The sequence below is a fragment of the Perca flavescens genome, chromosome 18, assembly GCF_004354835.1.
Source record: "Perca flavescens isolate YP-PL-M2 chromosome 18, PFLA_1.0, whole genome shotgun sequence".
NCBI lineage: Eukaryota > Metazoa > Chordata > Actinopteri > Perciformes > Percidae > Perca > Perca flavescens.
In genome coordinates this window covers 26,882,866-26,909,419 of record NC_041348.1, presented here as the reverse complement: position 1 = coordinate 26,909,419, position 26,554 = coordinate 26,882,866, and the positions used below count along the sequence as shown (strand labels likewise).

Here is a 26,554-nt window from a genome sequence, read left to right as displayed (position 1 = left end):
TTATTGTTATGTTCAGCCCTATATGTGTCTACTGCTATTTTGGGAAACACAGCAGTACGTAAGCTCTCGATTAAATTTGACTTGGAAATGAGACAACATTTTTACAACTAGAGACGCACCGTTCCAACGGTTTCTCTCCTGATTGTGATACCTCTTATTTACCCTTACTTATGGTACTTGCTGATACAAAGCACCGATCCAATACCAGTGCTCTCTTTTCCCGGTCCCCTTAATAAAGTTAGTATTGGCACAAATACAGATCTGGCCGATTGGACTGATGCATCGCAACAGTACGTCTCTTAAGGCAAGTAAAGAAATGTTTGTTTACACCTACGAGCAGAATGTTCCAATGCTGAACAGGATATAATATATACAGCAAAAATGAAAATGCTCTGTGCGTGTGTGTGCGTGTGTGTGTGTGTGTGTGTGTGTGAGTTACCTTGCTGGTAGGCAGAGCAGATCCACTGTGGACGTCTCCGTGAAGGTCGAAGGTGGTTTCTGGTACGCTGCTGCAGCAGAGACACAGACATGCAGCGGTTTAGTTAAGGAACTGAGCCCACAGCTGACTTTTCATTACTGACAACAGCATGAGCTCAGATTTAATCCACACACACACACAAACACACACACACAGACACCCAACTCATCGGCGAGGAGAGCTGGATCAGAGAGGCAGTTAATAAGTTAGCTTTATACATATGCACACACACTTACATAACTAACTAATCTAATTAGATATAGAGAGGCAATGCCTGGAGCACTGTTCACAACAACGCCGGTATGCAGTGTGTGTGTGTGTGTGTGTGTCCTTAATAGAGTGTGACAGCAGTCGAGTTTAGAAGACAGGCTTCTGCTTTTCACGCCCCACATGTCAGGAAGGAATCGATGTCTGTGTTGTCACGTGCACAATAACCACCGGCAGCCAAAGTGGGTTAAACCATTAACAGCATGACTCCGCTTATGGATGGATGGAGAAATTAAACAGATTTTTTATCTTAACTACATTTCCAGAATGGATTTATTTGCTTTTACAATTTTTTTTTGTCAAATTGACATCGACATTTTCCATCAATTAAACATTGATAATGACAACTTTAACACCCCACAGATTTCACACTACGGTATAGCGCATCATAGAAAAACAACTCTTGATATATCTAGTTCAGTTAGTAAAAGTAACTCATCATTGTGCTGTCTGGTTATGTAACAGTCCGCTTCTGTCAATCGCAGCCAAGTCAAACCAAGAGACAAACCAAAGCAAAGACACGTCCACCTGCAAATACATCATAACATTTTTAAATGTATCATAAAATGAATAAACTACAGCTTAAAACTGGCACCCTCGTGTTTATTAAGCGTACTGTAGTTTAGCTTCAGAAACATCCAGGATAAGGGAAAGCTGGCAACACAAAATCAAAACAAACAGTGGGACGGATTACGCATCTTTCCAGACTTCCGCTATGTTTTCCCTTCTTTCACTGGCTTCCAGTCCAGTCTAGGATACAATTTAAAATACTGTTGATGGTTTTTAAAGCTCTTCACACCCTGGGCCCCCAGCTACACAGCAGATATCATTCATTCCCACGAAGCTCCCAAGTCCCTCAGATCCTCCAGCCAAGGTCTGCTCCATGTCCCACGGTCCCGGCTTAAGCAAAAAAGGTGACCGAGCCTTTTCTGTTGCTGGCCCTCAGCTGTGGAACCGACTGCCACCGGACATCAGAGATGCCCCTTCAATTGTGATATTCAAAGCCAGGCTCAAAACTCAACTTTTTACATTGGCCTTCCCGGCATTTTAATAGTCTTATCCTGCTATGTTTGTAATTAAGTGTTTGTCTTTTGATGTCGTTTTAGCCTAAATCGCTGATTTGTAAGTGCATTTTATTTTTTGATTTTATTACCCTGTGGCTAATGCACTATGTACGGCACTTTGGTCAGCGCGAGCGGTTTTTAAATGTGCTATAGAAATAAACTTTACTTACTTACTTTGTGCTCTTCTCTCACTGAATAATGTGAAATACTTGTTGAGAAGCAGGAGATTAAATGTCTGAACACTCATATTCTAAGATCATCTGTTCACCAGGCCTGTTCACATGGTGCCAAATAGCTCCGATTTGAAAAATCAGTCGTCGTACCAAACCGTGTGGCTCTAATCGTGCCTCCGGCTCAAATGAACTAGGTATCCTTGTAAGTTTGTACAGCAGCACACTGGAAAGCAGCCCAGACAACCACAGGGATCCACATCAACAACATCAGGCTTGTATTCCAGACTGAGCTGACACTTAGCTGCACAAAATGACAGCTGGTGTTAATGTGACTCGCCAGACATTATAGAGACTATTATGGGGAAATGTGCAGTTTCTCAATGTAACAGAGTCTGAAAAACTCAATGCTTCAAGTTGGGAATGTCGACGGCAGTAAGAAGCAGCTCCTCTCTGAAGTTGCTGAATACGCCATTTGACCTCGAGAAAGACAGATTGCCGGTCCAATTGAAATTCAATTTGCCATTTTTACATGATTGACAAATGAGATCCACTTCTGTAAAGCAGCAATAATTGATCTTGTGGCCATTTGAGGGCAGCGGAAAAAAAAGCCCTAAAACACATCGCGAACATATCACTTCATAAAATTGCTGCAGTGACTGTGTTAGCAAACAGCTTCCTATTTACACATCCAGCAGATATGATAGCAACAATAGCATTCATTAAGAATTGTGTTTCTGGCCATCTGATGAAAATTTTCTGGGTTCATTGCTCCAAGCGGCCCCTTTCCCACACACACACACACAGTCATTTTTATCCTGTCACACACACCTCCCTCTATTCCATCCCTTTTTTTTTTCCTTCTATCCCTCTGTTGTATAATCAGCGTCTGGACAGTAATCAGAACTGTGGATCAAAGCTTTCTGCCCCCACAAAAAAGAAAGACAACAAATAAAAACAAACTGGAAGACAATCACAATGAAGTAAGTAACCTAGCTGATCTCATTTGAGTGGACTGTCAGCGTTATGGGCCAATCAGCACGAAGAAAGGTGATGACAGGCCAATATAAACCTCAGTGGATGCACAGAATTTAAAATATTAGCATTCAACCTGATGATTACTTCGTCCCTGTGGTTGAAAGGTGCTGCTGGTGCAAATCACCTGATCTTTGGCTTGAATGCAAACCTGTAGAAGAGACTCTCAAGCCCTCTGAGGAACATGGTGTGAGAGCCCTGTTACAGACCACATCTAAATAGGATTAACTTCATGTGATTAATCAATCGGTTGTTGAAAAGTAGGGAAAACACTCTCTTAATGTGGCCGGGTTGGTTCAGTGGGTAGAGCAGGCGCACGTGTACTGAGAGGCTTAGGCCTCGACACAGAGGTCCAGGGTTAGACCTGGGACACTTCCTGCATGTCTTGCCCCTCTCTCTCCCCTTTCTCACCTAGCTGTCCTGTCAATTAAAGGCGGAAAAGCCACACTCTCTTAATTAGGACGCTACACTCAAGATCATTTTGTGTCTTTCCAACCTGTGTTCAAGCCTAACAAACTCACTAATGATCACACAAACAGCCAAAGAAAAGGTGGACTACCTCTCTTATTTTACAGTTTTGTACTTATTTTGTCTTCAAAATACGCAAAATGTGTATTAATTTCTGGTGCAGTAAAGCATTTAAAGGTCCCATGGCATGACAATCTCACTTTATGAGGTTTTTTAACATTAACATGAGTTCCCCCAGCCTGCCTATGGTCCCCCAGTAGCTAGAAATGGTGATAGGTGTAAACCGAGCCCTGGGTATCCTGCTCTGCCTTTGAGAAAATGAAAGCTCAGATGGGCCGATCTGGAATCTTCTCCTTATGAGGTCATAAGGGGAAAGATTACCTCCCCTTTCTCTGCTTTGCCCCAGAATTTGCCCCACCCATGAGAAAGAGAGAAATCATGGCTTTCTAACAAGCAAAGTGGCAGTTGGTCAAGGCCACACCCCCACCCTCCACCTTGCCCCCCCTCTCTCCACCTTGCCCCCCCTCTCTCCTCCTCAATAGCTACAGACACAGAAATGGCACATCCTAAGGAAAGCTCATTATGGGACTGGCTCTAGTGGCTGTAATTCTGCACCAAGGCTGAATTTCAGGAAAGAGAATTCAGATACAGTATTAGGGGACCACTAAGGTCTATATAAAAGAGACTTCAGATACAGTATTAGGGGACCACTAAGGTCTATATAAAAGAGACTTCAGATACAGTATTAGGGGACCACTAAGGTCTATATAAAAGAGACTTCAGATACAGTATTAGGGGACCACTAAGGTCTATATAAAAGAGACTTCAGATACAGTGCTAGGGGACCACTAAGGTCTATATAAAAGAGACTTCAGATACAGTATTAGGGGACCACTAAGGTCTATATAAAAGCATCCAAAGAGCACCATGTCATGGGACCTTTAAAAGACTCTTAATTTTACACTCAGTCATCAAATTTAAACAATATGTTTAATACTTAAGACTTTAGAAAATACTTCAAAACATATGATAGACCTTGAAATAAAAACTTCCCAGGACAAGCTACACAAGAGAAAACTGAATTTGTTACTTATACTCTTTGCCTAATTCATGCAGAAACACACACACACACACACACACACACACACACACACACACACACACACACAGAGCAATGAGTTTCAGCGTCAGTTACTTACACACCTCTCTCTCTCTCTCGCAGTGTCAGTCATCCATTGAGTCCTTAAAAGGGCCATTCAATTCAAAACCTTTCTTGTACTTCACTCATCCTGAACCAGCTCACGCAGTCCCTTCCTCCTCTTATCTGATGTGTGCTCCTTCTTTCTTTCTCCTGTTAGTGTGTGAAACGACAACGAGCGAGAGGCCACACCCAACACCATGTTGATCAGATTAGAGGGCAGACTGCCTGCCATAACCCTAGACCTCGGCTCTTCCTCTCCTCTCATTTCCTCATTCTCCCCTTCAGTCCAACCCCAAGACTTCCCTCCTCCCTCTTTTACTTCCCTTCATCTCTCGCTCTGCCCAAACCGCTCCCTTCATCTCTCACTCTGCCCAAACTTCATCCTCTCCTCCCTTCATCCACAAAAACATCCTCTTCTTTTTTTCTGTTCACAAACTTGCATCGGGAGGATTAGAAGTGGGAATCACAAGAAGATAAAGAAGAAGAAGAAAGCTAAGAAAAAGAGAAAGGGGCAGATAGGAAGGACCATGAGTGTCAGTGGGTTAAAGGTGAAGAGCATCTCCCTCCCCCCCCTCACCCAGACTTGTGTCGGCTCCTCATCATGGAGGCCGGTTCTCTTTTCCCTCCCTGGTCGAACATCGGGTCCACAAACTTGAAGACGTGCGCAGAGCCAAACTGGAGGGTGGAGCCCGAGCGCAGCAGCGTCGTCTCGGTAACTCGTTGCCCGTCGACAAAGGTGTCCGCGTCTGGGCCGTGCGGCGTCACGGTGACCATGCCTTCACTGTGCATGAGGTTGCAGTGGTGGGGCAGAATCCCCGGACCGAGCAGCTGGAGACAAACGATAGCACACGGCACATCAGCACAAAGCAACTATACACACACACATTACAGCAGCTGCATTGGAAGCGTCTAATTGAAACTGAAATTAAAGTTCATTGGTGCTAAGAATTCAGTTTGCATATCCTTGGCGTTTGTTTTGACATGTGTACTTGATTGAAATTGTAATTACCAAAAAGATCACACTTATGTTGTGTTTAATATTCTCCAGTGACAGCTCTCCCTACATCAGCGGTCTGCCGCGAGCATGGTTTTGGTATCGACTGACAATCTATTAGGGTTGCACAATATTGACAAAATGTGATATTGCGATATTGATTATGAATATTGCGATATCGATTATGAATATTGCAATATCAATTGAAATTTCGATATTTTTAAACATACGTAAAATTACAAAAGTTACGGGAAAACGCATCAAAATAGTTTTCTTACAATAAGGTTTATTTCAACTATGGTACAACATGAATAAATAAATAAGGACCATGTCTACAGAACAGGACATGTTTTACTAGTTGGACAGTATAAAATAAATAAATAAAGAGAACAGGATACAACTTTTCTATCGCTTCTCTGATTCGTTCCATTTTGTTGTCTATTTCTCCACTTACACTGTCGAAATATGCACAAACGTCACATGGTACGCCACATATGGTTTGTCACGTAGTGGACCTGTGCAAGTGGCATGGCCAATAAAATTATGATCATTAATGCGTCTCAAGCGAGCTCTAAATCAAACACAACTAAGCCACACAGCCAACGGACGGGACGCAGCGTTCCACAAAATAAACTAAATATTGCACACTTATTGCGACACTTCCGATATATTGCGATAACCATAGTGATATATCTTGCACCCGTAGATATAATATTGCGCAATGTAATGTTGCGATAAAGATATTGAGTCGATATATCTTGCACCCCTACAATTTCTGTACTTTAATTTGCCTCCTCTGTTATTTCCCCGCACAAAAAGCGAGGAGAATTCAGATTTCAGTTTGACTTTTAACAATTTGTGAGTGTTTTCGTGATTGAGTTACCTGGATGGCTCCGTCCTCTGTGCAGTCTGAGCCGACCTCGGTGATGCTGTGCTGAAGCCGGTACAGCTTTGGTTTGTCACGTGAGTCAGACCCGTCTAGACACACACACAAAATCACATTTAGCATGTTGGTCCTCACATCACAAAAAGTACTGTAGTATACACGCTCAACCTCACACACTCAGATTGACCTGTCCACAGACACTAACAGCATGGAATCCATCCATCATTTCAACAGGAAAGAGTCAATACAGATTGGGAGTGTACTGGTATAAACACTGCTAATGTGTGCCAAAAAAAACAACATTGTGGGTGGCTGGTGGGGCTGCAGAGCGACTTTTGATTATTAGTAAAACAAGAGTTTAGTAAAAGCAAAGCGGCATATTAGTTCACCAAAGAAAAAAGGGGAAACATTGACTGCTCAGGGGGGGAGGGGGAGAATGTGTTTGATCATTATCAGCCAAATGGGGAGTCGGGGGTCACTGCACCCCATCCCAACAAACCCATCAGCCATTGCAACAGACGCAGAGGACGTGTGGTGGAGTTTTACCTTCGTGGTGCCGATAGGCGTAGTAGGCATAGTGATTCCCTCGCCCTAGGCAAACAGGCAGGCAGGTGCGGAGGTAGAAGGACACATGCACAAGACCCCACACACACACGCGCGCGCGCACACACACACACACACACACACGCAGGCGCACAAACACACCATGCCATAAAAAAAAAACGGGGAAAGAAAACAGACACATAGCAGAGGGTGAAAATGCAGCAAGGAGGAAAAATGCAGCATTACCATGTTAACCCAATTAATTGCATGGAGACATACAAACACTCACACATATGGAATTTTTCCAAGGGTCTTTCACTGTCTACATTCATGATAAAATGCAATAGTATTTTTTATTATTATGTGCTAATCCTAAACTGAACTAAAAAGAAGAAAAAAAATTTGTGACTACATGACATCTTAAACATAGATCTGCTCATCAGTTAAACCACCGTTCTAAATTAGTACGGTGGATTGAGCTGCAGGTAACAAAAGCTGCAATCATTCCTTTCATCTTAAGCCTTATATACTAATCTTAGCCAATGCACTGATCTAAATTGGTTATCAAAGATACCGGAACAAACACACACTCACACAGACCCAGCACCCATTATTTAGGAGACCCACCAAATCAAGTTTCCCTCTTTTCCACAGACAATGACCCGTCATTCTGACAGTGGATGAAGTCAATGTGTTAGTATATTCTTGGACCAGACCCTTTGGTTTCCCCGACGCTATCTCAGCACTACAGTTTAATGCTAAGAAGTGTTTGGGTCACCATCAGGCCATAAGTTGATGGCATGAGGTATATGACAGACAAATAGGAAGCTAAAGAGAGAGGGATCAGTAGCAAGAAACAAGCGGTTAGGGCTGGTCACAATTTGCAAGACTCAGGTAAGGTGTTGGTTGCCAAAATGCCCCTATAGGTTTGGGTGTTTTCAAGTATCACAATACTGTCTCCATTCCATTCTGGGAGTTCTTTACTGCATTCCAGGAGCTTAATTGTAGAAACTTACATTTTGTTGTCCTCCAAGTCCATCAACCTGCCCAATCTACTTCTAATTCCGATAATTTTCCTCCATTTAGGACATATCGGTATACGGTTAACAATTAGCTCAATTAGCTAGGTTGTTTTTTAAAGTTTGATAAAAGTGTTTTATTCAGTCAGTCAGTCTGATGTTGGCAACTGTACCTCGAGGATTCTGCCATGTTTGTCTTGTTAAACTGAGACACCAGATGTATACTTGTTTGGTGCAGGATTCTTTTGTGTACACATATACCGGTAGTCAGTTAAACTCTGCATTGGATTGTTAATAGAGATTTCTATTTCTATAACAGTTTAACTAATACTAATAGTGCTAGATGCTGTCATAAATAAGTTAATGATTAGGAAATGCTTAAAAAGGTAAATGATGCATCGACTAAGTGCTTGTTTTGTGGCTTATAATACTGCAATAGCATCGGTTATGAAAACCTTATAGTGCCCATATTATAAAAAAAAACTCTTTTTCTAGGATTTGGGGGTGTTATTTTGTGTCTGTGGTGCTTCCACATGCATACAAACTTGAAAGAAAAAAAATCCATCCAGGCTGTTTTGAGTGAGATAAAGGTTTCTGAATGTCTTCTGCCTTCAGTCTCCAGGTCAGCTGTTCAAAATGTGCAGGGCTTTCTACGTCACTAGCCGAAACGAAGGGGCTAACCGTAGCATGCTAGCTCGTTCTCAATGGCAAAACACCGCTACAACACACACTAGCTCCCCATAATCTACAAAAGAACTACTTACATGTCCCTGTTCTGCAGGTATTCCACGCAAAGTTGGAAGCGTGCCCTCGTTTAGAAGAAGTCTCCCGGCTAATCCTGCCTTGTAACTGACCAAAGTTGTTTAAACAGCTAGCTAGCTGATAAGATCCTTACCTAGCTACTGCGCATGTGCGACTGCCAACAAAGATGGTACAGCAGTGAGAGGTCTCACTCTGTAGCTAAAACACAGACCTGAACACACAGGGTGAAAAGAGGAACTGCAGCAATGTGCAGTACAACAAAAATATGGTGTTTTTTGAAAATTAAAACCATGTAAACCTATTCTGGTACAACCTCTAAATACAATTAAGAACCTGAAAATGAGCAGAATATGGGCGCTTTAACAGTTCAGAATGAAGCTGCAGCTGCTTTGTGGTTGTGAATAGAAGTTAGGCAGAGGTAGCACACACCACCATCCATAGGTAAATGTGGCCGATTCTAAGAGCTGCCTCCAAATATAGACTTCAGCAATAATATAGTGAGGAAATCCTGTCCTGGTAGGAACGGAAACCACGGAACAGCTGGAATCCATCATGTGATTTACTCCCATTAGCAGGGAAAGTGAGACAGCCTCACCTTGGAGTAACCCTGAATGTTATTTACTGCAGCTACACTGCCGCCTGCTGGCCACTACCTGTCACAACAGCAGTGCTCTTCAGAGCAGCGGCTACTACTTTTATTACTGTTACAAGTACAACTGATGGATACTTGAGCTAAGACGTCACAGATGCAGGAGCAGACATTATGGTGTTGCATGGAAGTTTTACCTGGGCTCAGCTCCACCAGGTAAGGCAGTTTCTCGGGCGGCAAGGAGCTAGTGCTGCCCTCCTTCCCTCGAAGGCCCTTGTCGTCGCCTTTCCTTCCCTTCCTCCCCTGGTAGTCGGGGGGTCTCTTTTTCAGCTGGAACACTAGCGATCCTGACATAAGACATAATAAAATTCGTTAGGATGTGACATTGAAATGTTGAAGAGATAATAATAGAGTTGTAATGACTGTAAGTCAGCAGGAGGGGGCGGTAGCGACCAAGAAAAGAGGAACAGGGTCTGAGAGTTTTATTTAGGGCGTGCGTGCGTGCGTGCGTGCGTGCGTGCGTGCGTGCGTGCGTGCGTGCGTGCTACCTCTGTCAGCAGGCCAGTCCCTGAAGATCTGCAGTGGACACTCAGTATCGTCCAGAATCATGTCCTTGCCCGACTTATCATCTTGCTGCAAATAACACAAGAAAAGAAAACAAATTGGTCACTTAAGCAACTAAAATATAACAAATTCAAATTATGACCAGCTCAGATGCTTTCTTAGAGCATTTGCTACTATTCACAGATATACCTTGAGACCCCAAAAGACTTTTAATTACAGTCTCAGATAGAAAAACTACTCCTAAATTGAGATACTAAATGGGTCTCATGTCTGGAGGTTCCAGTGTCTACATTAAAATTATATGATTTAAAGATAAAGATTCTTAGTTAAAGATTAATTAATTAATTAATACTGGATTTTATTGCCAGGAGATGACTACTATATGGCAGAACACTAGTTTTTAAGTTGTCATAAGAGCGGTTCTCCCATCGGTTTACTCTTCCCAATGAAATGATGCCGTTCTCAGGCTTCATAAATATTGCAATGTTGCTGTATTTCTTTTCAGGGCTGCCTGCGGTCTACAACAGCCATCCTACATCTCTTCATCCAGTTGTCTCATCTCAGTTGACATCCAACTGAGATGAGACAACAATTGCTACTGACTAACACCAGTCAGTGGGTCTTCCACTGTATTGGCTGTGGGAGCAGCAGTTATTTCATATGATTGGCCATAGCCAAGCCAGAGTCCATCTGAGAGGATAGATATGGGAGAGGCTGTGGAGAGCGCAGCCAAGTACAAGTACACGCACACACGCATGCACGCGTGCATGCTGCGGTCAAATACGAGTATACTCAATGTGACTCAACATCTGTTTAATGGCATCCACTGCAGCTGGAGGGTCACAAAAACTTGCATTTTCCAAAAGCCAAGTTATCCTAAAAGTAGTTCAACTCGACTTAACTTGGAGCGTAAAAGAACACATTTTAGGTTTTTGGTATGAACTGTGATGGGGGGAGATGTGTTTAGGGGATGACTTCATCAAGGTAAATGGTGAAGGAGCTGTAGTAAGATTAAGGTTGTTACCCGAGCGATGCAGTACTCTCTGGGGTTCTCCTTCTCCAGGCCGTACTTCTCCAGCGCCTCCACCACAGCAAAGTCAGCCGTGTCTCTAGTGGAGAGCAGGATGGTCTTATACGGGATGTTGGGCTTCAGACTGTCAGCGTATATCCGCAAAGTGCCTCCTGCAGGAAAGTACAACACATATTTTGCTAGTCATTGCACCCAGCTAACAAATAAATAAAAGGCCAAATCATGATTTGCTCCAACCGTAGAGAGCGAAGAGTAATTAGAATTTTTGAGAGGTGACAGAAATAACCCTTCAAACACAAATATTGCATGGTAAATTCAGGATCTTAGAATGGACCATTTGACCCAAAACAAAGGTTAAGCCACTTCCCCCAACACTTTTGTACTAAAACACACAAAAAGAAAAAGTTAGCAACTATTAATATATTTATTTGTTAACTTCTGCACTATTTTAGTTTCTCATTTTGTGACTTTCACTTTTATACATATTTGAGCATTGTTGGAAGAAGTTTTTAATTTAATTGGCAATGATTCAGACGTTTTCAGAATCACAAATCACGTTTATGGCCGAGCAAGTTTGCACTTACAAGGAATTCACCTTGGTGTTAGGTGAATACAGTAAACAATAAATAGATTATAAAAAGGAATAAAAAATTAGGCAAAGTACTGCTACAGTCAAGAAAATAAATACAGAGTAGATATACGCTATTGATTTCTGTAATTTTGTGCGTATGACAAATAAAGACATCAAACATTATCAATCCACCATGGTCTGAACAGAATATGTCCTCCTTAGGGTTAGCACTAGCAAAATCCATGCCAATCAAAATAATGGTGATTGTCAGTTTTTCAGATGACAGGAAACAAACCGGGACATGGATTCCAACAGGTTTTGCACAAGGATACTAACTATATAACATGTATAAATGACAAGAAATTTGGAGTGCTGGAAAAAAAAAAAAGCAGAACCAGTAGCAGGACGAGACTGACTGACGTGCTCATGAAATATATATATATATATATATATATATATATATATATATATATATATATATATATATATATATATATATACATATATAAATAAAATATACCACACTTTCATCGGTGATGTGTCAACTAGAAAAATTATCACCTTCGTAAAACCCACAAGGGAGTCTTCAGGAAAGCAAACAGGGATTCAGATGCATCACATAAAATGAGCTGGTTTAAAATAGCACGTTGTGCTGGGAGAACGTCATTGTCTAACCACAAGCCATCCTGTGTCTACCGTATGTTGACAGCGGTTAAAGCTGTTTTCAGAGTTGGTTCACTGGTCCATCTGTCTGTCTAGCAGAGTGATTAGGTAATGCTCGACTCTCACACACACCGTACCAGCCAGCGTGTTCGTTTCATCCATCCGGCATGTATGTACGTCTTTTTGTGTGTGTAAACACGACAGCGTGAGACGTCCCCACAACATATGGCCTGCTGTGGACCAGCTGATGTAAATGGATCAGGGAGAGACCTGGAAAACGCATTTTACCATTGTATTAAAAATTTTAATTACACGTGAAAACCTAATTTCCATTCACTGCTTTTTATAAGCACAACTGGTGGTGATTACAGCTGCAGAACACCTCTGCCTCCAACACCAGCTGCCTCCTTGCAGCTTTCTTGAGCTCGGTCCCACTGGATTAGGACGACAGTGAACTGTTCAGGTTTACAATGCAGATTTTCTTCGGGGTTCACGCCAGGTTTTCCTGGTACTCTAAGCAATGTCCCGCGGTTTTAAGGCTACAATTTTTTTTTGTCACATACAGCAAACATCTCCTCACTATCTGTTAGCTGCCTGTCCCCTGAACACACTGTAAAAAAAAAACACAGTCTCTGTAGACAGCCCAGGCTCCACAAACAGCAACAAAAACAAACTGCACCGACCTGCACCCACGAAACATAAACAGTGTTCCAGCCAATAACAGACAAGAAGGATTTGGGGGTGGGGGTGGGGAGGTTAGTGCGCGGAAAAGGAGGGGGGAGGGAGAGGGGACGGGATGAGGAGGAGGAGGGAGGGGCGAGCTAGCCTCGGTTTTCTTTGACAATACTTTGAACGTCAACAACAAATGATGTCACCCAACTTTGCTTAGAGCACCTTTAAGCCACATAAGGATATTCACACTTGTCCCGAAGCCAATCTAACCCTGAGTCTGTGCATGAGGTCATATTTACTCTGGGAGCAGGTTTTTAGATTTGGCTCCATTTATTGTTCCCTCAATCCTGATTGGTTTGCCAGCTCCTACTGCTGCGATGCATCCCCTATATATTTTCCACCAACGCTGTGCTACACAGTAGGGAAGGAATTAGCCAGGTGATGTGTGCTACTTGTTTTTGCCAGGTCCAACATTCTCTCGTAGGGAGGCTACAGTTGCAGATTTGTCGATTTGTGATTTATATACTACATTTGTCTAGCTGCAACAGCTCGTACAACGGTGTCAATCTCATCCACACTTGTCGTCATTTTTCTGTCACTACCTTTCATTAACGCGGCCATGTAGCTAGATTGAAAGATGACTTCTCTATTCTTTATCCCGCTTACTTAACTCCGATTGGTTACGTGTTTCTCCAACCCCTGGAAATAACTGTCACAAGCGAGCACAACGCCAAATCTAGTCTAACAAATCGAATGTGGGCGGAGACTCAGGAGACTGGAACCAGGACAAGGAGTTGGATTTTTGCCTCATCTAACAAAATAAGTTTACTCCTGGTTGTCTCAGACTGCTTAAGTGTTCTTCACCATTGTCTTGGCAGGATATAATATGTTGTGCTGCAGAGATGGCTGTCCTTATAACAAGTTTTCCAATTTCTGCAGAGAAGTTCAGGAGCTCTTACAAAGAAATCATTAAGCTCTCCATTACTTCGTAGACTAAGTCTTAGCAAGCTGCATGAAAAGTCTTGGTGGTTTCATAATGATTTATTCCATTAAGCTCTGGTGAACGTTTCTTCATACCCTTATCTGGATCTGTACCTCAACATATGTCCAAAACATGTAATTTTCTCCGACAACAACTGAGAACTATGAGACAGTAAACTATGTATGATTGGCTGATCCAAGCTCAAGCTGGGTTTGGAAGAAAATGGTCTGGGTACAAGAGTTGACGAGATGCGTTGAATTAGAAGCTCAACAAACTTTTTTTAATTACCCGAGTCGGGCCTTCCATCACTGCTCATAAACTCCTGCATGCGTTTCTCCAGTTTCTGCTGGCGTCTCCTCTTCATCACCACCTCCGGGTTGGAGATTGTCCTGGTAAAGCTGGTCTCCGGCATGTCCTTGTAAACCTCTGCCGCCAGACGATTGTTTTCCCTAAACATGAAAACGAGGGAGACGCATGACGGGCCAGAAGACAGAATAAATGAGAGAGAGAGAGAAACTAAGAAATGGAGGAACAGGAAGTTCAATGTTTAAATCACTAATTCTTTCCTTTTATTTTTTTTCGAGCCTTCTGCGCTGTTCTTGCCCTTACAAAAAAAACAAGATCCTTTCCAAGGACTGAGAGGATGGAAGGGCAGGACAGTAAGATGGATGACTGTGAGCGTGTGTCTTACCCGTCCTCCCGGCTGAGCGTCTGCTCGTCCCCATCGGGGATCCGGGCGGACTCCTTCTCTCTCTTCTTTTCCTTCTTCTTCTCCTTCTTGGACAAAGTCCTTTTGAAGTTCTGGATCACTCCATCCTTCTCTTTCTCGGGCCCATTACTCTGACTCTTCTGGTAAAGAGGGGAAGTAGAGTTAATGACGGGCTCTTAGACACTATGAGGTTGTAATAACTTACTAATTTTTGACTAAATGAACAAACTGAATAAGGAAAATTTTTGTTCTACACCTAATTTATTTACATCTACTACAGTTAGTTATTACCTACATTTAATAGAAATATTTTTGACAGACCACAGATCAAAATATGATCAGATCAAGGGAATTTGTATTACAGATATATAGCTGGCCAATGGTGCAAAACCACATCCAGATATGCTAGATAATCTATGTTGCCAGTAGCTGTAGGTGCTTTCGGTCATTTTTCTGATGGATCCATGTATGGATGAGTCAGCTCGCTAGTAGTCTCGCATTGCCAGACCTTCCTCCACAGCGCCGCGGAGGAGGGTCTGGCTAGTCAAGCAGGTTAAGAGACGACAACAGACAGAGTAGCCCACCTTGGGAAGGATGTCGTTCTCGTTCTTCAGGACAAAGCGTCCTTCTCGGTCGTCTTTGTTCCAGTTCAGCTGAACAACAAGAGGCTTCTCGTCCATGTCCAGCTGACGCTCTTCTAACACACACACACACACACACACACACACACACACACACACACACACACACACACACACACACACACACACACACACACACACACACACACACACACACACACACACACACACACACACACACACACACACACACACACACACACACACACACACACAAATGCACCAGTTCATCTGAGAGTCAACCATGTCAAATTATTACTATTGCTAGCATTGAAACATTAAATTGTTAAGATGACTTTGGGGCTTGGTCGAGTAGGTCAACCCCTTTTACCCGTCTATAGGACTCACCGCCACTGACGTGGACCTCATAAAGGGAGTATTTTGGCGAGGAGAGCATCCTCATGTCTGGTCTGAACTTCTCGGCTAACGTCTCGATGACGTCCTGCGTTGTCGCTGTGCTGGACACTCTGATGCACTTGGTGGCAAAGTTACCGGCAACCCGGTCCTGGAAGTAGAACCGCATCACGCCATGGAACTCCAAGTCCTGTTCAAGAGACAGAGAGTCAGTTTGTTATTGTTTATATATATATATATATATATATATATATATATATATATATATATATATATATATATATATAAATAAAACAGATATACTGTGAATATCTATGGCATTAAAGAAGACAGTTTATTCATTTCAAGCAGACTGATTTAAATGCCCCTCATTATTTTTACATTATAAAAAACTGAAAGCAGTCATTATCAATGCAGGACTGTGCAGTAAGGTGAGAGAGAAGCAGCACTGGCTGAGAGCCAAGAAGTTGAGTGTGTCAGCAGGATGTGTGTTGACATAAAAAAAGGTTTGTTTTGTCATTCACCGACCTGGCTATCAAACCACATGCACCTGTGTTGCGCCACCACTGACTAAAATAACACTATTTCTTTAAAACATTTTTGGGAAAGAATTATGTATATGGAATTAATTATACGGAAAATATCCTATGGATACACTTCCAATTAATTACTTCAATTTACTTGGGTTTAAATGCAGCTTTTGTTTAAGAAAATTTCTTTTTCCATATAGTAAGCACCAAATGACAGAAAACGTCCTCACTTCCTGGCTCATAAATAAAAGCGTTACTAGGTATTGTGTTTTAGCTTACTTATCGGTTTTATCTCACAGTGCTGGTCTTAGGAAACCACTATCTCTCTTACACACACACACACACACACACACACACACACACACACACACACACACACACACACACACACACACACACACACACACACACACACACACACACACACACACACACACACACACACACACACAATAATAAACATGCTTAAACACAGACGGCGCCAAATATAGGATGTGAAAGCAGCAGGCTGAAACTGACACCCAGGGCTATCTACACGGTCACGCATGTAGGTGCACATTTATTGCCTACATGTTGACAGTTCCCTATGCACATAGTCTACTATAGAACAAGAATGTCTCAAACACACACACACACACAGTCCTGATATGTACCACAGTGCTGACACAGCATGCGTGTGTGCATTCGTTAAGGTTCAGCCGTGAAAATGGCCTTACATTTCATTGTAACGGCCATTAAAACGGTCTTAGAAAGCCTTAGATCTCGGGGAGGGAGCTTGTAGATGCTAAAAAGCTAGTATGTGCTCAAAATTAATAGGAGGACATAATCTCACTCTCAGCAAAAACCAAATCTAAAGCAGGACAGAAATGGTCCTGTACCACCCCAGTGAAGTCAAAACGTTATGTACGCAATGTTAACCTATCACACCTACCAGAGTATAAAGCAGCCTCAACACCACTGAACGACACGACTGTGTTCATGGTATACCCAGAAATAATGAAGTAAAACTATAGCTGAACTAAACTATAGCTATATGTTTTCCTAAAGAAAATTGCCTTTTCCCTTTAAGTTCCCTCAGGTTTTATTGCATACAAATGTGTTCTTGTTCGTGTTGTTAGAAGAGAATGTTGTGCCTTCAAAAGCAGCTGCGGGAAAACCCTGACTGTGGTTCTTCTACTACAGCGTAGCGATCTTTCCTGTCAGTGTGCCAACAGAGCAATTTTGAATTTGAATTTGAAAAAGACACCTTGGCAGCATTTTTGCAGGGCAGAGAACTGGCCAAACGTTTAATGTGACAGATTGAATGACAGAGTGTGTGTGTGTGTGTGTGTGTGTGTGTGTGTGTGTGTGTGTGTGTGTGTGTGTGTGTGTGTGTGTGTGTGTGTGTGTGTGTGTGTGTGTGTGTGTGTGTGTGTGTGTGTGTGTGTGTGTGTGTGTGTGTGTGTGTACGTGATAAGGGTAAAAGGTTTAAATTAGATTTAACTAGTCATTCTACACTGTTAATGTCGGATTTTGGCCTCCCTATCACATACAGTCACACATTTAAGAGAAGACAGTAAGAGGATGTGAACACTGATTCCTAAATGTAGACAGAAAAGTAAGACAAAAGAGGGACAGGCTGCTGAAGCAAATGTGTTTTTTCCCCTTTACATGAAAGGCAAAACTTTCTTCTTCTATCCAAGTCTTTCTCACCTGTTACCTCCCCCGCCCCCGCCGCCCCTTTTCTTTTTCCCCACTTCCCACATTTGATAGAGACAGTCAGGCAGAGTGGAAATACTGAGCATAGTTTCGATAGGCAAGGGGCGGGGCCGGGAATGTGTGCATGTGTGTGTTGTGATTTACTGCTGGAATGTGGGTCATAGAGGGTTGCGTAACCATTGGTAACGGTTACTGTGGAGACACTAGTCCACTTGGGTTCAAACAAAGCCCAGCTAAGAGGCAGCAGTGGATCATTTACACACTGCCCAGTCCAACCACAGCCTGTTTTTAGCCACAAGTACAAAAACATGTAGTTCAAGTCCGGCGCAACAGTCCTACTGTCCCACGCCTCCAGGAGATGGCAAAGTCCAACAGACCCATGCCGCCAGGTTATGGCCCATACCCACACCCCCCCCATGTTCATGGCAATGATCCAGTCTTACACACACATATTGACAGACCACAGCCAACTCATGAAACTTCACACCTCGACATTATTGTCCAATCCTACACTCCGATTCCTTCTGAAAATGGTCCAGTCCAACTTTTCCACATTTCTTAGCTATAGCCCAGTGTTAAAGCACTATATATCAAGGCCATGGTTAGTAATAAATATGTTCAATGTTTCGTCCATTTGAGACAAAATCCATTTGACTACAACAAAAAAGGTTGTCATTTAAGCAGTGTTGATTGTATCTCTGAGATTCTTTTTTGTCAAAGTACAGTATCCTTCTTGGAAATGTAATTTAGACTTGCCAACTTTCTGGCCTTTGGCTAACACTCCCTATTTTTTAGCCTAATTTGATCTTTCAATTACATTCTGACAGCACTAAATAAGTCAAACCTTTCTATGATAATCTCATTCTGACTAATTTGGTCGCCTTAAAGTAATATGGATAGTTCATAGATTACAATTAACTACAACAACCACTAGCATGAGGACCCCGCGGCATATTTGCCACACAGACAACCCAATAACAAATGCGATTGTGAAGGGTGTGGCTGGTCTTTAAAGCTATATGGGCGTGCACAACCAAGGCTAAGGGATTTTTATTAAATTGATGTTGGCTTCATTTCACAAATGAAAAATGTTAATTATTCGCTTGAAAAAAGTACAAGAAAAGGGACAAAGGGACAAGCAAATTTTAAAGGGCAAAAGCCTGACCTCGGGCACCATTTCTAGCTTGTTTATTTAAAAGCTTATTTGAGCGTGTCAGCTAAATGCTAAACATTGCAAAATGTTAAAATGTGTTGGGGCAAAAAACAAGAACAAACTCAGTTGATCCTATTTGCAGCTTTCATTCTAATAATCCCTAACAGCTTTTTTTATTTCGCAATCAGCACATGGGCTGACAGAAAAGGCTAATGCAGCAGTATGTCTCAAATACAACAGCAGCCCGGATAAGACCTGCTACACGCTGTCTGTCAACACACGCGCACACGCACACACACACTCTTCCGGTCAAGTAGGTACAGCGGTATCATCAACTGGGGTTTAGGGAACGCTTTGATACTTCTGTCTGTAGCGTGTAGTACTGTGTACATACACTACATTAATTAATTAACTAATGTGTAATCACTGTGTGTGTGTATAAGACCTACAATATATGGTACTGTAGTGTGCGCGCCCTAATCCTCCTTCCTCGCTGTGCCAGGCAGAGGTATCGGCAAAGGAATTCTCACGCGCACGCACGCACACACACACACACACACACACACGATAGCTGTTATCATGTTAGATAAAACCTGATGGAGAACAGGGAGAGAGAACGTTTGGGTTTCTTTAGGTGTGTGCATTTTAGGTGACACATTGTATATAAACCGATTATCCATTTACCGATATTTATTGGCCAATAAAAATTCTATGTAACCTGTATGGAAGGAAATCCCATATCGGTTCATCCTCAGTAGATACTTCCCACGTTCCCTTTTATGGTCTTTAAAAAAAAAAAAAAAAAAAAAAAAAAAAAAATACACTTTCATCTACCACATGCCATTTTCGCTATCACACAAAACCACTCACGCGCAAACCGTTCATCCGTAGAAGTGCACGTGAATGTGTGTGTGGGAATCAGTGTAGAGAAAGCCCACTGCTCTGTGACTCCAACACCTCAGAGTCAAAGGGCACCCAGAGGAGAGGTTGAAGATCACGTCTGTGTCCGTATGGTAAAGTTAAAGCTGTGAAAACCAAATCCCACCTGGTGCCTGTCTCTCATATATGTTTGTGCGTGGGTGTGGGTGTGTGTGTGTGTGTCAGTGTGTGTGCAGGGAGGTGGAAGTGGTGAATTAAACTTTGAGGGAACTTTAGTTTTCTTGCTTGTAAACCAGCAAATTTCAGACCCAGATTGAATTGGAGGTACAAATAACATTTTAAATGTAACTCTGAAAGAGCTACATTGTTCAAATATTTGCTCTTTTATCATCACCTCTTCTTGAGTAAATTCACACCTCTCTGGTGGAATGTAAGTTTGTACAGACGCAGGAAGGAACTGGAAATAGGATTCACCTAGCATGAAGAAAATGTCAATTCTTCCTTCATGTTGAATTAACAGAGAAATACATCAACAGAAAACTGTGCATTTGGTACATTTTTACAAACTAAGTAACTATTACACTTGAGTCATATGTAGGCTTTGATGTAATATATAGGCTCCGCTGTACCTCAAGTATGGGAAATATGACTCTGAGGTGATATACTTTTCTTAACTGTCCTAGTTACCTCTGGTTGTACTGTATGGGGTTGTATTGTATCTTGATCGGTCAGATATTTAATAACTGGAAAAGCCACATAAAAAAAACAGACGAGATTCGGGAACAACTTCAAGGAACGGCAAGAGACTTTAATTGACAACGTGTCTGACACGGACAATCTCCTGTTGTGTGCTACACACAACTTGCAAAAGGGCAACTCTGGACCCGATTGGCCAGTCACTGTGCGCGAGTTCATATGAGAAAACAGCTGTGACTCTAACACTGTGACTGAAGACTTTATACATACCGACTGCCTTAAATTGTGTATTATATCAGTTTAGTCTCCATTTATGAACGTTGAGAGCCGGTATCTATGTTAAAAACAGTGAGGGAACAACATTAAGATTAGGGATAGACCTATTATCTGCCCTGGCCCATTATCGGGCCGTTTTTTGGCAGTTTGCAAATAATATATATATATATATATATATATATATATATATATATATATATATATATATATATATATATATATATATATATATATATATATATATATATATATATATATATATATATATATATATATATATATATATATATAATATTTGCCTGATAACCAATAAAGTTAATGAATTAAAAAGTGTGCTACTTTGGCTCCGCTACAGCTCTGTGTCTGTCCCTCGGCTTCGGTTGCACTCCCCACTGAGTCTGACTTCATGTCCCGCCCACAACACTGACTATCTTTTACCGTGTATTATGTTGAAAGTTTCTAATTTATTAAATAATTGGACAATTCCTGCGCAAAACGAACATAGGGGTTATTAACAAATGTGTACCCACTCAATCGTTCTCTGGGACATGTTTTCATGCTAATCGAATGTGTTTGGAAATGGAAACAAGCTAAAGCAGACCGCTGATTAGCTTACAACGCTAGTATTCGGGGCACAGGGAAAGTAAAAACAAATTGCTATTTCTATGCCACTAAAAAGGCTCAAAATAACGCCACACTTCCACGGTAGCATAATGAGGGTCCCTAAATGTTAACTGAAGCATTGAGAACATTGTAAGTGTACAGACAGTTTATTAAAAAGATAGTTTAGAAAGACAGTAGCTCCTAAGACAGCGGCCACGACTGTCTTTATAATCTACCTTTTTAGCGCAACACCTGAAAATCCCCGTTGTTACTCTCTGCTCCTCACCGCGGGGCTTCTCAGGTGCTGCGAGCAAATCACTCCGCCCAAGTAGCAGAAGTAGCAGTGCTTCACCTTCTGAGAATATAGTTCCCAGTTTATATACAGTTAGAAGACGGCTGTGTCTCATGTGACCTTGTTATTTGTACACGCTGTGACTATACTAATCACAACATGTAAATAGGAACATGTTGGCGTTTTTTTGTCACTTATTGGGAGCAGTAGGCTAGATGGAACCGGTTACCTCCAGGATCTGTGCTAAGCTAGGCTAGCGGTGGATGCGTCAGACAGAGTTACGACACGCACGGAGATGAGAAGGGTATGTGTGGACTTATCTAACTCTGGGGGATACGGTGAATAAGACAAAGTCCCAATAAACTACTTAATTCTGCTGATTTACAAACTTAATTTAACCTTGATATAATCACTTTTATGAGAAACCCTTCTTGTAGCCCATTTGACCGGCCAGAGCACTTCATCACACACGCAAGTTATCACTTTACCGTTATCCGTCACTATCTCCACACTCTCCATCATGTCTCACTCACTCTTATCACTCTCCCACATCACCTTTTCACTCTGCGTCTTACTAGTAAAGTCAGCAAGCCTCCAAAGCCATTTTTAAGCCCATGCTACATACACAGCCTGGGTATATTTGTGTGGGTGAAAAAGTGGGGGAGTGCTGGGTAGGGGGTTATCAGGTGTTCAGGAAACTAACCAGAGCTCCATTTCCGAGCATGTAAACCACTTTTGGTCTTAAGTATGACGCCTCTGTGTGGAGACATAGCTGCATGTCTGAGGGAATTCTGGTACAAAAGTAAGATACCATTCAGTATTTAGGATAAGGTGTACACTATTCTCAACTGGGCTGGACAACAATTCAGTAGCCCTGTTTACTGCCATTCAATACTGTGATAAATCTTTAAACACACTACCACAAACTAATGGGAGGCACCAGTCTGAAGGTCTACTGGAGGCAAACACTAAGATCTAAATGCAAAACGAATTCATTTATATCAATCATACAAACTTTTCAATCAAGAAGGCTACAGTTGCTAAAAACGGTTACATCTTAATGTTTAATTCTGAAGAGTCTATGCATGCTGTGTACATACCGAAAGAGGTCATTTATTCCAGCTGCTATCAGCTTTGTGAATTACTTTCTTAAAAATGTAATTTTTGTAATTATGTTGTTTATTGTGTTTGTGTATTACTGCTGGCTGTAAACCAAATTGCCCTCCCGGGATATTAAAGATACCTTGAAATTAAATGACATTACTTTCTGTGGGTTATACATTAAACAATACTGTATTAATAGCCAAATTATATACAAATTAATTAAAATGCTCCTGAAATACCAGTATTATGTAGTCGTGCTCTGAAATACATGTCATATAAATATTCCGCTTTTTTGGATAATGCTCACTGTGACGTGAGGGAACAATTAAAGGCAGTAAAATGTTTCTATTATATAGTCACAGCCCACTGGCTGGATAAACCCCCAATCTTGGGGCAGGGTCTCACTCTTGTTTGTCATTTTCAGTCTAGTTTTGGGCAGCTATTGTCTTTTCAGTGGGAAATACAACATAACGTAACACAACGTATCACTATATTTTGAGGCATTTCAGCCCCAAATGCTAGTTGCAATATGTGGCCCAGTTTAAAGCCAAGCTGCGGTTTTACTTGATACCAAAGACCACAGCTCTATTTACCACACTTAAGACTAAATAGCTTTTTTTTTTCCTGTTTTGCAACACTGATTTCTCTTGCACTGATACTGCAGCCCTGTGTTAAATTAAAGACAAATACTGGCAAACCAGAAAAAGGTTAAACCCCAGTTTCCATGGATACACTGAATACTTGAATTTGGATTTTTCTTTGGCATATTAAAAGATGAATTTAAAGAGAAGGGAGGAGAGGGGCTTTCTGGATGATGGCTGTTTGAAAATGAGAATAGATTCCAGCTGCTGTGCGTCATTTTAGTCTTCCACACACACACACACACACACACACACACACACACACACACACACACACACACACACACACACACACACACACACACACACACACGCCTAATAAAATGAACTGAGTTCCTGAGTCAATATTGTTGCAGCCCCACCTGCAGTAACATGGGGGGATTCCTCCCTAAGCCTGTGTCTAAGGTCAGCTGGATCGAGGTTTTAACTCAAGATGTGGGGAGGGGGAACCCATCCCACATCAGATCCCAGCAGCAGAGGCATTTCAAAGACATCGGATCAAACACACCGACAGACGGAGAAAAAGAAAGGAGGAGGAGGAGGAGAAGGGTGAAGACAAAGAATCCCATCGCATGAAGCAGGAGAATTACTTTACCTTTTGCTTTAAATAGCCAAAAGGATGCCAGGCTTACAGCGCATTATCCACAGTGTCAAATATCTCGGTGATACTTGCGGTTGCAGGTGTATCATCAGAAACTCAAATCTGCCTCCTGTCGTACATATTTCAATAGGGTTGAGGACATGGCCTCAAAGGAAAATCGGGGGAGGGGGTGCAGAAATGTAGCCCAGCTTTTGCATATTCATTATTTTCAAGGGCCCATTTAAGACTACACAAACTGGATTTATGTTCAAATATTGTAATTATTATGAAGAAAATGACAACCGGATATAAATGATTATGACATCCTAGTGTTTAGGTGGGATACAGTGGATAGGGGTAACTGTTCTGCTTTCATCTAAGAGCAAGCATGCTGTGCTAAACAAACTCATTACTAAAGTTATGAGGCCTCAAGGCATTTTATTCAAATGCTGACCTTGAAGCTTGAATTTTAACACTACTAATCCCTGCATACAGTATCCTGAACGTGCATTGTATTGACATGAGCAGCTTTGCTTCTAACAGCAGTACAGCTTGCTCGCCAGTCTAAACACATAAAAGGACAGACTTGACCACATAAACCCTAGGTTATCCCAAAGTCAAATAGGTGGATTCCTAATTATTCAACATGCTTTTTAATAGTTATTCAATGGCAAAAGAATGTAAGCCTGGACATTTGTAACGTTCAACATTATAGCATTAGAATAAAATGTGGGCGGAAGATAAACGGCATAATTTTTTAGCACAATTTGCTAAACTGGCTCGTAGGCTACAAGATGTGAGACATTCTTCCCATCAAACATTCCCTAAACAGACCCATATCTGAGCACAGACTACCGCCGTTTGATCAGTTATTGTCAGGGGAACAGATGGAGGAAACTTTGAGCCGTTGTTGATCTATTGCTGACCTTTTTTTAACTCTCTATGGGGGGAGACACATACAGTTAGAATGTAACCTATGATCATACTATAGCCACTCCCACTCTCGATAAGACTTTTTGACCAAAGAAAGAAGCCAAATATTGAAATATTACAGAAGCAAAGCAGTCCTGTCCTATAATTACATCTTAAAGTTGTTACTGAATACGGTGACTGTACCAATCTGGAATTACTGAATTTCCTGCAGAACAACAACAACCTGAACGACCGGGGGGAAACAAAGGCAGGCAGAGGAGGCCTGTTGTCCTGAATGAATGAAAATACTAAATGCACACATTTCCTCTGTGGCTGCAAAGAAAAGCCTCTTTGTTTCAGGTGAGTTTCTGCTTTGGTATCGAGCCGTCCAAGCCTCCACCTCCCCCTCTTCCATCCAGCTCACCCAGTCATCCTGACAGAGTAAGGCATTGTGGGAAGGTATTGTATGAATCGTCTGGACCCGGTGGTGACGCCTGGCCACAAATCAGACCTGCTCACTGCCTTAACGCCTCCATAAGCAACCAACAAGGATCAAGGCTGGCAGATAACTGCACAGAAGCAAATCACTGTCTGCAAATGGGTGTGTGGTAAATGGCCACCACAAGGCCGTTAAGAGCTGATGAGTTTGTTTCCTGTCTTACCATCTCATTCACTCATACCCACAGATACAGAGTAAACACCACAGTTGGTATTAGACAGGATGTATAGCCGACATGGCTGTTAACTTTACTAACCGTGTCATAAGAGGTCTCATTACCTAAAAACATGTCTTCTTAGACACACCTTGTCTCCTTTTTATTCATCACCTGTAAATGTAACCGTTCTGAACCTGAAGTCATACAATCTCCAAAATATTCAAATAATGCACTGCGTTTATTTACCTACGTTTCGGCTGCAAAATTATAACATAAGACAAACGCAGAGTAGTTACAGTACGCAAAAGTAAAATATTGAATATATTGGACTTTAAATCAATCTAAGTTGGACTGCAACCTGGCCAATGTGAGGACTTCAAATTTCTTGTTTTGTCCAACCAAAGATATTTAATTTACAATAAAATAAAACAGAAAAGGCAGCGGGTAATTAGCTGCTGTTTTTTGCATTTTGACTGATCATTCAGCTCTAGAGCAGAGCATAAATCAAACTACTAAGAGACTGGTGTGAAGACGTCTCCACATGCCCTCCTCATATATTGAACAACCTTTATAGTTTGTAAATACAACTGTAATACCTGTGAGAGAATTTGTCAAAAATACATTAGTTTCGAAACATTAAAAGGTTATATTTTACATAAATTAGGACAACGCTAGTCCTAAATGTAGGGGATTGGGAGTATTGTGCAAACTACTGGGACCTTTATCTATATTTGAGCTGGACATAGACAGACACACAAAAAACTATGTTAATAAAGAGAGGCCCAGGCTGCTGACCATCACAGAGCAGCCATTGTTCTCCAATGAACATCACTGGTTCAGCTCAAAAGTTAGGATCTAAAAACAACACAGCA

At 41.8% G+C, this 26,554-nt stretch overlaps 1 protein-coding gene across 12 annotated transcripts in view; it reads right to left on the bottom strand.

The window, feature by feature from the left end:
* Window positions 1–26,554, bottom strand: part of afdna (afadin, adherens junction formation factor a) — a 108,686-nt gene that overhangs the window by 60,826 nt on the left and 21,306 nt on the right. For 8 of the 12 annotated variants that reach the window (XR_003694821.1, XM_028604485.1, XM_028604490.1 and 5 more), the window contains exons 2-12: window positions 15,657–15,852; window positions 15,252–15,364; window positions 14,650–14,807; window positions 14,247–14,407; window positions 11,065–11,222; window positions 10,025–10,109; window positions 9,674–9,823; window positions 7,110–7,154; window positions 6,561–6,655; window positions 5,261–5,511; window positions 440–509 (exon numbers count right to left, since the gene is read on the bottom strand). Coding sequence is in view for 11 of the 12 variants with exons in the window: in XM_028604485.1 (XP_028460286.1) it covers window positions 440–509; window positions 5,261–5,511; window positions 6,561–6,655; window positions 7,110–7,154; window positions 9,674–9,823; window positions 10,025–10,109; window positions 11,065–11,222; window positions 14,247–14,407; window positions 14,650–14,807; window positions 15,252–15,364; window positions 15,657–15,852 (1,482 nt within the window). In the remaining variant the exon portion in view is untranslated. The remainder of the gene's footprint in view (window positions 1–439; window positions 510–5,260; window positions 5,512–6,560; window positions 6,656–7,109; window positions 7,155–9,673; window positions 9,824–10,024; window positions 10,110–11,064; window positions 11,223–14,246; window positions 14,408–14,649; window positions 14,808–15,251; window positions 15,365–15,656; window positions 15,853–26,554) is intronic. The other 4 variants (XM_028604488.1, XM_028604486.1, XM_028604492.1 and 1 more) reach the window with 4 other exon arrangements.